The sequence below is a fragment of the Populus trichocarpa genome, chromosome 6 (assembly GCF_000002775.5).
Source record: "Populus trichocarpa isolate Nisqually-1 chromosome 6, P.trichocarpa_v4.1, whole genome shotgun sequence".
Lineage (NCBI taxonomy): Eukaryota > Viridiplantae > Streptophyta > Magnoliopsida > Malpighiales > Salicaceae > Populus > Populus trichocarpa.
This window is the reverse complement of record NC_037290.2, coordinates 14,840,812-14,858,370: the sequence shown is the minus strand read 5'-3', so window position 1 is coordinate 14,858,370 and position 17,559 is coordinate 14,840,812. Positions and strand designations below refer to the sequence as shown.

The window sequence follows — 17,559 nt, the reverse complement described above, 5'->3', positions numbered from 1 at the left end:
CAATCAAAAGAATGAGAACAAAATTGGATATAAAAATCAAATTAAATAAAATTTTCAGGGAAAAAATTAAAAAAAAATCTAAATATAAAAGTATCAAAAGCAAAATAAATAATAATTAAAAGAAAGAAGACCAAAATTAATATGAATACAAACTAAACGACATAATTGTATTTTGGAGGGGTTGATGTGAATTTCAAGGCCATAAGAAAGGATAAAAAGCATGTTGGAGGCCAATCGTGCCTTCGCATCAAGCACGCATCATACTGTTGGAAAAAAAACGATGTGCCACTCTTAATGCTGCCATAGATGATGAAATTTGATAACTGGATGACCCTGCACTTGCTGACATTTGCAAGCATTGTTTTTATATATATTATTTAATTTATTAAAATTATAAAAAGACCCATGCAAACATAAAAATAACAAAAAAAAGCAGGAAAATACTAAAAAACCCTTGAATGAAGCCTCTTTTCTTTAACTTGAAGGGCAATCTTGTAACTTTAATATATAAACAGAAGGAAAAGACAAAAAATCCCCTTTGTGAAATTCTTTGGTTTTTTCCTTTTAATGGTATTGAAGTAATTATAGTGTGAAAATAATTTTAAAAAGATAAAAAGCTCTTAATGGAAATTAAGCATTGATTTTATTTTTTCTTTTAAGAATAATAAAATAATTTAACTATACTAAATAAAGTATACTAATCAATTTATCCCCGAGCAATCTTTGTAATGCATAAATGGATTCCCATGAAAACATGATTTTACCGTCAACTACAAGCTTTGTAAGTTTTGATGAGAAGGACAAAATAATTATTATATATATTGTTCTAATAAATAGTACTCATATTTTATTAGTTTTTTAAAGATATTTATTTATTTTATTATATTCGAACTCCAATACTTTTAATTGTCGTAGTTTTTTTTCTAAAAAAAAATCTCTTATGCGATAAATATTATCTTTTTTTTTTGGATTTGAGGAAACTCTACTCTCCAGAAAGCGCACTTTGTGGGTTTAGATGAGCGAGTAAAACTCTAGCTATCCCAGTCTCTTACAAGAGATGTACCCTGACTCGATTTAGTCCATCGCAAATTCTAGTATAAAATATAAACACACTACAATTTACATGAAACACTTTTAAAGGCTCTAAGGTATTTACCTTTTATAGACTTGGCTACGTATTTTCTGAGTTCATATTTAGAATTTCTTTCAGCCTATGTTTTTTTCATATTTAGTATAAAATAATATATATTATATTTTGGTTTAGCTAATTTAGATTTAGTCCATGGTTGGAATAGGTTAATTTAAAGATATTTATAACCATCAAATTAAAAAATATAAAAATTAAATAAACAATGTCTTTTATTCTTTTAAAAAAAAAAACATGAACCGACAAATTGAAAGAATAGTTAGCTATGCATTCGTGATTCATTATCATCTTGCCTAATTCTCTGCTATTTGAATTTCAAATACCAAAAGATTCCTGCAAAAGTGCTCTCTTATTTTTTTTTGTCCCCTACCTACTCTCTCTCTCTCTCTCTCTCTCTCTCTCTATACAATATATATATATATATATATATATATATATATATATATATATATATATATATATATATATATATATATATAAGTAAGTTTGCTTTCATGCTTTTTGTTACCTTGCTATAGTTATTTTTTTAAATAGTTTTTATTTAAAAATATATTAAAATAATATATATTTTTTAAAAATTTATTTTTGATATCAGCATATTAAAAAGATCTGAAAACATAAAAAAAAATTAATTTAAAATAAAAAAAATTTTAATTTTTAATTTTTTTAAAATACTTTTAAAACGCAAAAACATGGTCTAATTAGGTTGTTCATGACCGCTGCTTTATTAGTACCTGTTTTTTTAATTTTAATGACAAATGATTTCCGTTTACTATTAAAAAAGTTAGTCAATAGACACTTTTCAATTAAAAAAAAATTTAACTTGGTTTTAAGAAAAAAAATATTTTTTAATTTTGGACAAAAAATACTTTCTAGAAGTTTTAAAAAAGTAAAAAAATATATCTAATTATTTGTTAATTATATCAAATTTTATCTTTAATATATTGATTGCTATATATTTTGTTTCAAATTTGTTTTCTTTAATTTTATCCTTGGAATTTGATTTAGTTTGATTTTCATACCAAGTTTGATTCTTTTTTTTATTGTTATTTATTTTTCTCTTATCCTTTTCTTAATTTGTATTATTTATCTATCAAGTTTGATCTCTATTTTTTTAATTGCTATTTATTTTATTTTAAATAATTTATGAAATCAAATTATTTTTTTCAATTTCATTCTCTTTTAATTTATCTATCTATTAGATTTGGTCTCAATTCTTTTGATTACTACTTGTTTTATTTGAAATAATTTATAAAATTAGAAATTATTTTTCAATTTTATCATTCTTTAACTTTTTTATCTGTCAAATTTAGTCTATTGTTTCTAATAAATTTGAGAAAAAAATTAAAAAATTATTTTCCACCTTATTTTTTATAATATAGCCAAACATTAAATAATATTTTCTAACTCATTTTTCATAACACTATTAAATAAAAAAATAGCATACTTTTAAGAAATTTATTTTCTATAAAAATTATTTTCTAAAAAAATTTATTTTCTATAAAAATTATTTTCTAAAAAAATTTATTTTTCGGCAAATAAACAACACCTAAGTGTTTAAAGGAGGTTTTTATTTTTCTTTCAAATGGTGGATTTAATAATTATAAAGATTCACTTATTATCTTAATTTCATAAGGAAATATTATTATTAAAAAAATCTATTCTCCTAAATATATTATGATGTGAAAGATAAATTCTTAAAATTAATGTACAAGAAAAAAAATTAGAATTCAATCATAAAAATACTTTTTATGGTGAGTTATAAAAAAAAAAGTGCACCTAGAATGGCTTTTAAACGTTCCAAAGGAAGTCCAATTCAAAATAAAGTGTTGATGGAGTAATTTATGTATAATATAATAATTTATTAATCATGGATGATGAAAAAAAAATGTAATAATTAAATAATGATTGATTTGAGGTCGTCTCCTCTATCAATTTTTTTCCATGTCCAAGAAAGAAACGACGAAAAGTATGATGATTCATTTATGAGTACGCTAAAACCCTTAATATAATAATAAACTTTCATTTTCGGTTTCTCATGTATTTATATCTCAACCATCCTTATACCACCACTCCCTTCATAAACCTATATCCCTCTCCCTCTCTCTGCTTCTTCTGCAATATTTCTCTCTTTCTCTAATGGAAAACCGATTCAGGTTGCGAATCTCTAGCATGTTTCGAGGCTCATGTCGGACCCGAAACTTATCGGACGTGGCTGAAAAAGCTGTGTTTGTGCCTCAAAACCATAAAAACTTCCACTTGATCGACCATTTACCTCCCAAGGCTCGACCTTTCCCTTCTATTTGCATACGCAAATGCCCTGAAGCAACAAACCAAGCCATCAATCCCTCTATCATCTCCAGGAAAAACCTATCACACCGGTATCCTCCTGCTTCCCCCATTTTTCCTATGAATCCATTCTATAAAGAATTGGGTTTCCAAGAGAAAACGAAGGGACGTTGTAGCTCAATTAGAAACAGGAGTAAAAAGAAGAAGAACATCACTAACAAAAAAGACCAGATGAGTTTGTTGAGCTCATCTTCACAAGACAGTGCATGTTTTGGAGGTCGCTATTACTGGTTCAGCAGCGAAGATGAAAACAAGAGAGAGGATGATGAGTCGGACACTCTTTTCTCTTCAAGAAGTCTTTCTTCAGATTCATCCGGATCTCTCAGGCACCCTTCTTCTCGCCGCAGAAAGTACACTTCTCGGAGGAGAAGGGCAAAAGTGAAGAGTTCTCAAGTGGGTGGTTTGCCATTAGATGGAAATGTGAAGGACAGCTTTGCAGTGGTGAAGAGTTCTAGTGATCCTTATAACGATTTTAGAAAATCAATGGTTGAGATGATTGTTGAGAAGCAGATATTTGCAGCTAAGGATCTCGAACAGCTGTTGCAGTGTTACTTGTCTTTGAACTCTTATCATCATCACGGGATCATTGTTGAGGTTTTTATGGAGATTTGGGAGGCTTTGTTCTCTAATTGGACTGCTTGTTGATTTTCTTCTATCTTTGTTTTAAAACATGTAGTTTAGAGTTCTAACTCTGATAAACTGTGTTAAATTAATAGATTAGTTTTCCATTAATTCCCATATGTTGTCTATATATTGTCATTTCTCTCTTTCTTTCTCTGTTATTTTCTCGATGATCATGCCCGCTCCACTCACTTTTCTTGACGGCTTCTTTCTTTCTTTCTTGCTTTCTTTTTTTACTGTAAAACTTGACATCCATTAAGTGTCATTTTCTTAATAAAAAAAATAATAATAAGAAAACAGTTAGGTCAAAAAGAAGTTCACGGGGACATATAAAAGGTGACAAACCAAGTCTTTGATATGGTTTCCTTAACTTTCAGAGAGGTGCTTTAGACTTGAAAGATGGGGATAGCAACTTTTCTGATACGAACGCAAATGGAGTTAAAATAATTCAAAAGTTGTCTCGGACTTTCGGATTTCTTTTCCAATTAATACACCAAAATAATAGAAAGAAAATAGAGAAGCCTATGCTATAGTTTCACCTGCAGAAGAAAAGAGAGTGAGAGAGCTGTTTTATTATGGAGAAAATATGCTCCATTAGCATTTCTAAGCAACAATTTCTTGAACATCAAGCTCTTTTCATCAATTAATTATTCGGTTCAGCATCCTATATAAGCTTATTTTTTTGTTGATTGTTTTTGGTCAATGTATATTAATTATCAGAAATTCTGGGAACAATTTCCTGTTAATTTCGGATCGATCAGTTTGAATTATATCCTAAACAACTAGCAATAAAATTATAGCAAAAAAAATGAGGTTGACGATTGGATTTCTTTCTTGTCTCCGTTGTTGAATCCACCTGACCAACAAAAAAAAGAAGAAAAAAGAACAGTTAGCTAGGACGTAGGAGAACTTCCATGGTGAGTTCGAAAAAGAAGAAGAAGATTTATTTACAAGAACTGCCACATGATATGTACGAGACCAAATGCCTCACTCTCTTTTAAGAAGAAAATAAATTCTACCCTACAAGTACTCTAATCATTTACAGGACTACAAAAACTGGATGATTCCATCTAAATCCTTTTTCTATTAAATTAAAAAAAGAGAGACAGAAATAAAGAATAAGGTCATATTATTATATGTCATTGAAATGATGAAGCAATAGGCCGTTGGCATGATGCCCGCGGACAAAGAACCAAGTTTTAAATTTTTTGGTCTTAAAAGAGACAATTTTTGGGAGCTAAACACATAAAAAGAGACAAGTGTTAGGTACATCTATTTCTTGTTGTATTATTAACCGAATCAAATTAATTAATGGGATTCATTTGTTTCCATTATTACATGGTAACACAGGCAAGACAAAGCAAACACAGCCCCCCACCACCCCAACATCGAACAGAACAGAGTTTTAGTTCTTGCGTGGTGTCCGTCCAAAACCTGAAACCTTGTTTTTCAAAAAACCGAAGAGAAGTTGTTCTGATGGGGGCTAGCTAGGCTGCTTAATTAGCAGTGCTGTGGCATTCCTAAAAAGACTGAAAACTGATATGTCGGATGCATATAATTTTCTGTGAGCACTCGTACGTTCATTTCAAACAACGGTTGTACATAGCTTAAGAAATAAAATATGAGAGAGGCCATAATGGACGGAGAAAAATAGGGCATATAACAGAGAGAATGGGAGCCAAAACCATGCAAGAAGTGGGGTGCAGTGATGTAGCTTTTAGTGGATTTGATAACAATGTCACGTCAGATTTGATTCTTAGCTCGGTACACTCTGTTCTAATGGTAAATGAGTTCGAAAGCCTTTTGTAACAATGCTGATGACAAAGTAAAGAATGTCTGATCATGGCAGTGGCTATGTTTTTTTGTTTTTTTGTTGTGACTCATAGAACCACAGACTGGCCTATATAGGTGAGCAGATATACAATTGACATTGACAATCCAATTGTGGTCTTGGGTTTTCTTGGCCCACTTTCCTAGAGCCGACTCTACAGGATGTCGACATATGCAAAGCCTCTAATGAGCTGAAGTTAAATATGCTAATCTAGTTTGGAGTCTTCATGATGATCTCGGATGAAGCTTAAATTCAATTTCTAGTTTGCTGCTAGTCCTTTTTCTTTTTCTTTCGATATTTTGGACCAACATATACATCAATCAAGATTAAATTATTTCCAAACGATTTTAAGGATGCATCCCTGCATACATAAACCTGATACATTAAATTGTTTTTAATAAACAGAGAAGGGATACTCTGTAAAACCAAAAATAAAAAAGTTGAACTAAAGATCAAGGGTAGGATTGTAATTCTAAGTACAAGGAAAATATAAATAGATACTTGGCTTCCTAAAAAAATCAAGTTGGCCGGTTGCTCGAGGGACAAAGAAAGAGAGAAAAATTGAAGAAAATTTGTGGGGAGTTCTTGCTAAAAAAAAATACCAAATAGAGATAAATAAAAAGATCAAAGAGGGATTAGGAAGGGATTAAACAAGAAAATTGAAGATTACCAGATTTAATAGCTTCCAAATAAAAATATTGAAATAATTGGTATTTGAATAAGATATCAGATTGATTGGTATCTAATTAAAATTACCGAAATTAATGATTTTTAAATGGAAATGCTGGAATAACTAGCATTCGAGTTAGATGTTGAATTAATTAGTATCTAGTTAGGATTACCAAAAACTATTGTATTCCAAATGAGAATACCAAAATAAATGATAGTTATGAGAATTGTCATGTATATGGGTAACCAAACGAGGGATTACAATATCTTTAGTACTTGAAATGAATGACTAAACAAATTAACTATGAAATAAAATAGTCAATTTATATAACCATTCAAGTAGGATGGATGGATGGAAAGAAAAGAAGAAATTAGTGAAAGATTTTATTTAATTCATTGTTGAATTAGTAGGACAAAAAAGAATGTAATAGAGATGAAAATGAATTCTAAAAAAGAGAGACACTAATTATGATTGAATAAAATTATAGTAAATATTAATGCGTTCTAGTGTTAATTTCTTCTTTAAAGTCTTTACAAGATCATCAAGAATGCACTTTTAATATTGCTTTCCTATTCTAGCTAATAGGAAAGATATGTATGTAATTTATTAGTTATAGATAATGTATTGTACTACTTTAAGTATTTCCTTTTCGCATGTAAATTAGAACTTATAGACTTTAATGTTTTATTAGAAAAGAACTTGAAATTTAAAAAGTGAATACGTTTTATTATATGTTCTTCCATATTGTTTAAATTATCTTATCATTTTATTAATATACTAAATTGATTAGGTTGAAATGATATGGTAAGTAGTATCATTAGATTATTAATGAGATGAAAATTCTAGATAAGTTGAATTGATGTTTAATATTGGATTGATTAAATCGTTTTGATGTCAACACTTGAGATAATGGAGATAATGATATATTAGTAAAACAATCCCTTGTTTTGAGAAATCATCATTTGACATGTTGATTATAAGTAGAAAGATTTGGAATCGTTACAATTGGTATCATAGCTTTTGCCTGATTCAGTAGACTTTGAATGATGATTTGAAGTTTATTAAATCTATTTTTGTGAAAATTAAAATGTAGTTCTTTTATAAATGATTGGAGCAAATTGATCAACATTGAGGCAAGAAGACCAAATTACCACAAACACAGGGCACAAAAAGATAATATATATATATATATATATATATATATATATATATATATATATATTTGTTATATTTTAAACGCATAAAAACAAAATCTAAATTTATAACTTCACTGTATAATTGAAATATTTATAATTATGAATATATAGTAATGAAAAATAATTATATTAATGAAAAACATTTTAAATATTAGGATGCTATCGTTCCTTAATATTATACAATATACTAAAAGAGATCAGTTTTTTGTCACTTTTCACCTCCTTACATAATACTGTGGATTGGAGCGATTTTTTTTATTTTCACTTTGATCCTCCAACTTTTATTCTATGCAATTTAGCCTTTTTTAGCCAAAATAGCACCCAATTGCATATTTTTTTAGAAGGGAGGTTGAATTGAAAGACAGGGGACTAAAATGAAAAAAACAAGTAGAATAAGTGGTGGATATGAAATTTATTATAAAAGCTCATTTTAGTCCCTCATAGTTTTTAGTTATTAGGTAACTGGTCCCTTTAATTTTCAAAAAAAAAATTTGGTACTGAACTTTATTTTCCTTATTTTTCAGTTTTGTTTAGTGGGAAGAAATAGGGAGTCGTCGGATTCCGGTGTAGAAAGAGAAAGTGGTCGTTGGTGACGATTATAGCCACTAAAACAGTCGATTTTGGTGTCAAATGGTTCCATATGATGAGGAGAGTACAAATAATGCATTTTTTTGACCTTGAAAGTGTCTAAAAAAACATATCTGAGTTTGAGAAGATTTTGGGTTTCAAGTTGATTTACATCTGAGATTTTTTTATGTAAAATAACATGTTGAAAAATTCCGCATGTTCAATTTTTTTATTATGTTTTGATGTTTTATATTTGATCCTTATTCTTATGATTTTTTTCTTGACCCTTTTATGTTGGATTCATGGTTTTTTGTTTTTGTTTGCTTTCCAGGTCACTATCTTGATAACACGTGCGACCTCTTTAACTTATCAAAATTTAAATTTTTCTTACTCATTTTAAAACTTTGATATCACATGAATGAAGAAACTAATTTGTCTTGTGGTATAGCACGAACCATTTATCTAGTTATATAAGTAGTTGTGAACCTAGCCTTTACTCACGAGATATATTCTTATAACGCATATAGAATTATTAACAATACTCTTTCAATCACTTTTTTCCAATTGCAAAAAAAGATGAAAAATAGATAATAAAAGGTATTGACTGAAAATGCATGGCTTGACCTGGCTTGTATTTGCAGAGATTGTTTGTTTTTTGTTGTTGAAATCACGTTTCATAATTTTTTAAATTTTGTTTTGCTTGAAATTATTATTTTTAGTGTTTTTGTATCATTTTGATGTGCTGATATAAAAAATAATTTTTAAAAATAAAAATACTTGGCTTGTATTTGCAGAGATTAATTGTTTGTTTTTGTTGTTGAAATCGCGTTTCAGAATTTTTTAAATTTTGTTTTGCTTGAAATTATTTTTTTTGGTGTTTTTGCATCATTTTGATGTGCTGATATAAAAAATAATTTTTAAAAATAAAAACAAATTATTTTCATGCATTTCCGAGCGAAAAACATTTTGAAAATTAACCGCTGCTACAAGACATAACACACCACAGGGCTGTTTTGTGGTTACATATTTTACTTGTTAATGATTTCTTGGGAAATAAATTAATCAATACCATGAAGTATGTGTGGGGGTATACTGGTACAAAAATAAAAGTTCCATGAAAAATAATAAATTTTTAAAATGATTTTTAAAAAATAAAAAAATATTATTTCACGTATTTTCGAGCAAAATACACTTTCAAAAGCAACAGCTGTCACACTCTCAAACACTACTGCAAGACATAACTCCACCATGGCTAGGACATAACATACCTCGACTAAGGTTGTTTTGTGGTTACATATTTTACTTGTCAATGATTTCCTAGGAAAGCAATAAAGCAATTAATCAAGACCATGAAGCATGTGTAGGGGTATACTAGAACAAAAATAAAAGATCCTTGAAAATTAATCAATTTTTTTAAAAAATAAAAAAACATTATTTTCATGCATTTCCAAGCAAAAGCCACTTTGAAAAATAACTCTCATCACCCTTCCAAACACTACCACAAGACATAACACACAACAACCAGAAAATATTATATCATAGTCAGGCCTGTTTTGTGGTTACATATTTTACTTGTCAACGATTTCCTGGGAAAGAAATTAATCAAGACCATGAAGTATGTGTGGTAGAAATACTTGTATACTGGAACAAAAATACAAGATCTAAGAAAATTAATTATTTTTTAAAAATAAAAAAATATTATTTTCATGCATTTCCACTCGAAAAACACTTTTAAAATCAATCACTATCACACTCTCAAACACTACCACAAGACATAACACACCACGACTAAGGTTGTTTTGTGGTTGCATATTTTACTTGTGAACGATTTCCTAGGAAAGAAATTAATCAAGACCATGAAGTATGTATGACGGAAATACAGGGGTATGCTGGAACAAAAAATAAAAGATCTTTGAAAATTAATTATTTTTTAAAATGATTTTTAAAAATAAAATTTTTTTTATGTATTTTTATGTGAAAAACATTTTGAAAAGTAACTGCTATCATATTCTCAAACACTATCTCAAGACATAACACACCACAAAGAAAACTATTTTGTGGTTATATATTTTACTTGTCAATGATTTCCTAAGAAGAAATTAATCAATACCATGAAATATTAAAAACTTATCATCATCATCAATAAATTAAAGATTTTAGACAAAATTAGGATAACATATAAACCCTAGGTAAATTTAAATGTTTATACTTATCATCATCATCGAATAAACAATAATATTAAAAACTAATTTAATATTATTATATATAATAATATAATATCTTAAACAAATTCCATGTAGCATAAAAAAATTATATTTTTTTAAAATTAATCCTCCTAATACATTTATTATTTATTTTATAGGATTCTCAATAATTTTTATATTAATTCATATAAAATAATTATAAATCAAGTTTAGGATATTTTTTAATATATTGCAGAAGTTATATTTGTCACAAAACTAAATGTTACTTTCTTAATTAGTACTTGGAAAAGGGTTTAAAATTATCATACATCCCTTTACCATATGAATTTGATCATATAACCCTCTCCATGTTAAAAAGGGTAAAATTGAATTCTCCATCGTATGAATTTGGCCATTTTTAGCTTATTTTTAATGAAATTATGACACATGTCAATATCTAATTGGCTAGAAATTGTCCAACTGACATCATTCCTTCTAAAATGATCAAATTCATATGGCTGAGGGGTATTAGACCTTTTTTTTTTTTTTTATGTAAAGAAGTTGATCTGACCAAATTAATATAGTATAAGGATGATTTTAGATCATTTTATTTTATAATAAACCCAAAAAAATATATAATTAATTTATGAGTACTTAGCTCATATAATTTTTTTTTATAAGATACATCCACATCGATTGTTTTTTAAATTTTCAATGTAAGATAGTTATATATAAAGTCTATATTCACATAGAATATTTCTTGACTTTTTGATATGAAATAACTATATAACTTACATCTACATATATTATTTTTTAATTTTTTGATGTAGAATAACTATACTGTACATCACATTTATTTTTTATATTCTACATTTAAAATATACTGGTTGGTTGACGTATGTTAATCATCTGGATGAATGATCTTCCAATGACTCCATATTTTTTTAAAAATTAGTATATATATTGAAATTAATGATTAAATTATAATACTGAAAAGTTAAAGTTCAAATATCTCAAATTAACTCAATGAATTGGTATAATCTTAAGTGTATATGATTTTAACCTAAAATAAAAAGTCTTCACACCACGAAGACATGATATTTAAGATAACACTTTGAGATATTTAATTATTTTATTGAATTTCTTCACCAAGAGACGTGACCTTTATCTGATTATTGTTTAATCATATTCAATTTCATAATTATAAGATCTAATGTCCATATATAGTTTGGAATTCTTTCATTATAATAAATGTTACGTCATTTAATAAATAAAAATTGGTGAAAAAAAATTAATATCTCAAGCATCACATGTTTATTTATTGACACAGCAAGGTCAAGGTGTCGTATTTTACGTGAAAGGTATGTTTCTTCGACATATTACATCAGGCACCCAAAAAAAAAAAAAAGAGTAGTAGGAGAACCTATCGGCTAACTAGACGTTACACTTGTTACGATGCCGCGACCACCAATTGCAGGATCGGTAGGCTGACAGCCCTAAGCAACGCCCGAACGTTGTTCTTCGAACCCTTGCTTTTCTGTAGTGGCTGAAAAGTCATAACTTGCTTCAACTGCATCTTCCATGCACAAAAATATGGATTCCTTCCCGATCTTATCTACGAATTTTGATTTCATCATTTTCTCCAAAACATCTAGCCTGGGGTTTACAATTTTCATCTGCCATAAACAATTAAGGGATATACTTATTTAATTCTCTAGCAAAAACAAACAAATAAACAAACAAATAAATAAATAAAAAGAAGATGTCTTATCATGATTTTAAAAACAAGTTTTAAAAAGTAATTTTAAAAGAATATTTCAATATTTTGTATGAAAAAAAATAATTAATATGATAAAATCATATAAAACTCTATTAAAAAATCATGTTGAATATTTTGTTTAGAGTGCATTTAAAAAAAAAACTAAAAAAAAATGAAAAAAAAAATTATAAAAAAAAACCACATGCTTGTGCCTAAAAGATTGGTCCTGACTACTTGGCTTAACATAGAAAAGGCCCAATACACATGAGCCTACAAGCTCAGACCCGTGCACCTAGCTTCTTTTATTTTAATGTTTATAGGCGAAAGACTATTTTTTTTTAAAAAATAAAACAGATAATTTATTACTTGCTAATTTAAATTCTAGCAAAATGAGTGGTTGTTGGAAAGTCAAGTCAGAGATTTTTTGGACTAAGAGTTAACTCAATTTTAAGCTATTTTTATCTAAAAACATGTAATAAACACACTAAAAATTTTAATAAACTAATTGTTAACCTTAAAACACTCTTAAATTAGTCCAAAGAAAATTAATCAAACAAATAAATTATTTTTAAACATCAATCTCTTTTTTTCAATGAAATAAAAATTTAAAAAATATCTCAATGATACTCTTCTTGCCGGGAGAAACTCATTAATAAATATCGGTTTTTTTTGTAGTTAAATGTGTTCATCTAACTATTTTCTTTATCATCTCAAATTTCAAGGAGTGAAATATAAAATCATTGAAGCTTAGGACTAAAACATGAAACCCCAAAAAACTAGGGATCAAAAAGTAAAAGCTTCATAGGCTAAATTGTAGTTTTTCAACAGCACACAATACACCAAGGTCTGGCCTGCATGAACAATACAAGAAAGAGCAAAAAGCTTCCTCTCAATGTAATTTTACCTTGATGTGTTTGACTTCTAAGATTCTGAGCACTTCAGCTAAAGTTTCGATGCCTGTCGTGTCAATGGATGTAACTCCTGTTGCAGCAGTATTTATAATTTTGGATCAGCATTGACATGGAGTCGTCAAATTTGGAATGTAGCACTAGCTAGGTTGAGGCTGCACGCAAATTAATTAACCTTACCCGTCAAATCTAGCAAAACATGCTTCACAGCTTTCCCATTACCCTCGTCATTTCGAATCCACCGGAGAATCCTATTCACATAAAATTAATTAGTTACTAATTAAAATGCTGCGCACGTGTGTGATAAACCGAAGATTGTTTCTTCTTCTTCTTCTTCTTCTTAAGAAAGCATGTCAAGTGTGATTACCTCTCTCTTATATAGTTGCCATTTGCATAATAAATAGGAGAACCAAGTTGTATAGCAAGAATTCCAGGGGGACCTGAGGCTTCAGCATACTGTTCGGTGTCGCGGTACAAGGTTGAGTCTGGCAATTTTCCAAGCTTACAAGCAGCAGGTCTGGCCACATATAGAAGTGCCCTCAACAAAGCAAGCGCAACCTGAAATCGAAGAATGGAAAATTAGCTGTTAATTTCCTGTGATATATAAAGATATACAGGTGGGTTGAAAATCCTTACTGATATCATGAGGCCCATATCCATGGTTATGAACGCAACACCAAAAAAAGCAGCTAAGCAAATGCAGAAATCAAACTTGTCAACCTTGAACAAGTGATAAGCCTCCTCATATTTGATGAGGCCTAACATCGCAGACATGATAATGGCAGATAGAGCAACGAGAGGGGTATAGCTAAAGAGAGGAGCCAAGAATAGGAGAGTGAGCATCATGCCAATAGCCATTACTAAGTTCGACGCTGCTGTCTTACACCCAGAGTTGTAATTCACTGCAGTTTTTGAGAATGGTCCTGCAAATTAAAGCACTACTCATATGAAAAATGCTCTACTAAGTTTTTCTTTTCTACTTTCATTTCTCAAACAAACCAAGAATTGAAGAACACGCATATGCATAGATACCAGTGGTCAAGTAGCATGAAAAGCAAGACCCAACAATGTTCATGAAACCAAAAGCTATCATCTCCTTGTTTCCATCAACTTGTTCATTATTCATTATGGCAAAGCTTCTTCCAATTGCAATCCCTTCCTGCAATAAGTATCGTTTTAGTTCGCTATCGATTAATAATAATATTCGGTTTTGGTAAATGAGTAAAAGAAATTTAGCGAGCTTACAGCCAAAGCAATTATGCCAGTAATGATTCCAGCTTTCAAAGTGTAGGGCAGATACTCAGCGTCAAAATTCAAGTATTCGATGCTTATCGGATTTAACCCTTTATGCAGTTTCCCAACCTAATTAGTGATGGAACACAGATAAGAGGGAAGTCGTAAGCATGTACATGTATTTGACAAGAACTAGTTAGACGTGGTTTGTGTAAGTTAGAAAAAAGTCAATTTACAGTTTGGATGCTGTATTTACTGTCACGAGTAAAGTAGGCTAACAAGCAGCCGAGTACAACGACCACCATCGGAGCCATAGCTGAGACCCAAAATAGCTTGGGTTTTCTTTGCCTCTGAAAATCAACCATTTTAAAAATGTTATTAGAATTAGCACAGTAAGAATTAGAATACTCTCAGCCGCAATCTCATGCACGCAGGTACCATAATGAGATAAAGTACACACGCCCGGAAATAACAACGATCGATCGACTAAAGTGCATAGGAGCGCATATGCACAGCTCCTTCTGTATAGCTTCCTCTTCCTCTTCCTCTTCCTCTCCTCACATGTTCATGATGGTTTCAATATGTCATGGGTCTAATTTTCTGATTCTCATTTCATGTAGAAAATTAGTGCTTAATATCTATTAGTCACTTTCTCTCAAACTAGTGATATCATAATACATACATATATATCATGTTACTTAAATGATTTTCTCTTTTATATTTTAATTTAATCTTCCCTTTCATAAACTACCAAATTAAATTCATGCATATCCTATAATTAATTAAGGGTATGCTTGGTGTTGTTCTGCTTTGTTGTAATGTATTGGGTGGTTTATTGCTGTGCTATAAAATAAAAATAATGTTTAGTCATTGATTATTATAATACATGTGTAAGTATTTCAAGTAGTTAAATAATATTTGGTTGAATTTTTATTTTTATTATATTTTTTAGATATAAAACAACCAATAAGAACTGTAACACATTAAAAATATTAATGTAAACATTAAAAATACATGTGTAGAGATTTTTGATGGTTCAATCTTGATGTTGATCCCAGAATTAGTTTGAACCCGAGAAATCAAGAAAGAAAATAAATCTCTTTAATCCAATAATAATAATAATAATAATAATACTTGGATTCATGGCTTACAACTTCTTAACCTTAGATGAAAAACAGGGATGTTGTGTGATTAAAAAAAAAGAAGAAAAAAATCTCATTTTTTTTTTAAAAATAAAACTCAAAAGAAGCAGTTTAGCTTTTGATTGTTGAAAGCTGGAGAAAAGAGGGAACAAAGTAAGATGTTGACAAGTGTTCAAAAAGTACTTTTACATTGAAAGCAACCACTTTAATAATAATACGAAATAGCCGACCTCGCTATCAAATTTGTTAGTGCAGACACAAGACTTGATGTGTGCAAAGCATATTGTGAACGATAATACATGCATGGCATCATATGTTGATGTCATATTAATGGAGAGTGCACCACTCACCAGATAGCGGGTGAACAGCAGGAAAACAAGGAAGGCCATGCCGACAACCGCGGTTTCCCATTTCCACTGAAAAAGGACAAAAAGAAAAAAAACCATTAGCCTATATATGTAAAGTTGGAATAGAATCTTCTCATGGATATTGATGAAGTGATAGTTATAACCAAATTGGATGATCCAAAATATATATATCACCCTTTTATGCCAAATGTTTTCCACTCTTAGAACAACAAGAAAGAAAGAAGGAATTAAGAACGTTTTAATTTGTTAGTCTTCTGCAGTGCAAACCTCATTCCTATTCTTGAAAACTGCATGCAAAACAGAAACCACATCTGTTTTTGTGGTGAAATGGCTCACTCCAAGCAAGCCCTTCAATTGCTGTAGGCAGATAATAATCGCTGTGCCTCCCATGAAACCAGTGATTGTGGAATGTGACAAGAAATCCACCAGAATCCCCAGTCTGCACGTATTCAACTCGGCTCAAATAAAGAATTATACATACAATAATTTGAGTGCATTATCTGTTTTAAACTCGCCTTAGAAATCCTAGAGCAGCCTGAAAAACTCCAGTGATGAAAGCGGCCGTGAAAACTAAGTGGAGGTACAATGTTGGGTCATCTTTGGATGATACTTTGGATCCAATTGTATCTGCTATGAGCAATGAGCACGCAGCTACTGTCCCCACCGCCACATGTTTCGAACTCCCGAGAATTGCATAAACTAAAGCAGGCACAAAGCTCGAGTCTGCAACCAGAATCATGAAAGAAATCAATAAACCTCGTTTTTGATACAAAAAAAAAAAAAAAATTACACCAGCAGACGGCCGAAAACAAAAACGTAAGAGAACAGTGAGATTACTTACATAGGCCAATGATTGGAGGAATTTCAGCGAGTTTGGCATAGCTGATTCCTTGAGGAATGGCAAGGCTGGTAATGGTGATACCAGCAAGAAGGTCGAATCTAAACATCTTAAGATTGTATTGAGGCAGCCATTCAAAGATTGGAACGAAATATTGAAGGGTTTTCTTGGCCTTGCCGAGAGGCTTCTCATTCTTGAATTGTCTAAATGGGTCGTCAGGGAAGAAGGTCTCTTTACATTTAGATTTCAATGTTGTCCTAAACTTTCTCGGGGAGTTGAAATTCACCTGGGTAGGATTCATGCTGGAATTGGGTGTGGGCATGTGAAGAAAATATTATGGAGCAAGTAAATAAATCGGCTGGTTACTCAATTTAGGTGCTTATCCTTTATATAGATAGATAGATAGATAGATAAAGATGCTCGTAATAAAAATAGAAGGGTTTTTCTGATGTGTGCCTCAAGGGCAAAACGTTGTTAAAGTCAAAAATAATATTTTATTGAGATAAAGATAATGAGACTTCTTCAGATATCGTCGTTATCTATTAACAAAAAGTAAAACAAATTACCAAATAAACTAGAGCAGATCATGTTCTTCGCTGTCACAGTGCATCCAAATAAACTAAAACAACTGTTCATTGTGCTTTTTTGCCAGGTTTTTCTAAGCATTCGAGATTTGGTTGTAAATGTGGATATCCGACGTCTTCACCAAGATATATTACCCAATTTATATATTTTTTAAGTAGCAAA

General features: G+C 29.9%; 2 protein-coding genes across 3 annotated transcripts; one reads left to right on the top strand and one right to left on the bottom strand.

Moving 5' to 3' along the window:
* Positions 1-3,228: 3,228 nt before the first annotated feature.
* On the top strand, positions 3,229-4,234 carry LOC18100399 (transcription repressor OFP8). The gene has a single exon (XM_006381640.3). The coding sequence runs from the start codon at positions 3,287-3,289 to the stop codon at positions 4,139-4,141; it is 855 nt and encodes a 284-aa protein (XP_006381702.1). The 5' UTR covers positions 3,229-3,286; the 3' UTR covers positions 4,142-4,234.
* Positions 4,235-11,855: 7,621 nt separating this feature from the next.
* LOC18100400 (probable sulfate transporter 3.5) lies at positions 11,856-17,151 on the bottom strand. Of its 2 annotated transcripts, none has more exons than XM_024603475.2 (12): positions 16,816-17,151; positions 16,490-16,697; positions 16,242-16,413; positions 15,957-16,022; positions 14,701-14,814; positions 14,477-14,593; positions 14,264-14,390; positions 13,952-14,154; positions 13,599-13,789; positions 13,412-13,482; positions 13,228-13,304; positions 11,856-12,240 (listed from the first exon to the last, which is right to left on the bottom strand). In XM_024603475.2, exons 1-12 carry the CDS (start codon positions 17,132-17,134, stop codon positions 12,061-12,063), a joined length of 1,845 nt encoding a protein of 614 aa, XP_024459243.2. In that variant the 5' UTR covers positions 17,135-17,151; the 3' UTR covers positions 11,856-12,060. The 2 variants fall into 2 exon arrangements, with proteins under 2 accessions (XP_024459243.2, XP_024459242.2); XM_024603474.2 differs by having other exon boundaries at positions 13,868-14,154; positions 16,816-17,150.
* Between the last annotated feature and the right edge of the window lie 408 nt (positions 17,152-17,559).

Excerpts from the sequence above, each read along its gene's own strand:
- LOC18100399 (XM_006381640.3), top strand. The coding sequence starts at position 3,287 with ATGGAAAACCGATTCAGGTTGCGAATCTCTAGCATGTTTCGAGGCTCA.
- LOC18100400 (XM_024603474.2), bottom strand. The coding sequence starts at position 17,134 with ATGCCCACACCCAATTCCAGCATGAATCCTACCCAGGTGAATTTCAAC. Across the intron at positions 13,483-13,598 it reads GGCAACTATATAAGAGAGAG|GATTCTCCGGTGGATTCGAA; the intron begins GTAATCACACTT and ends TTATGTGAATAG. Across the intron at positions 13,305-13,411 it reads TGTTTTGCTAGATTTGACGG|GAGTTACATCCATTGACACG; the intron begins GTAAGGTTAATT and ends CTGCTGCAACAG.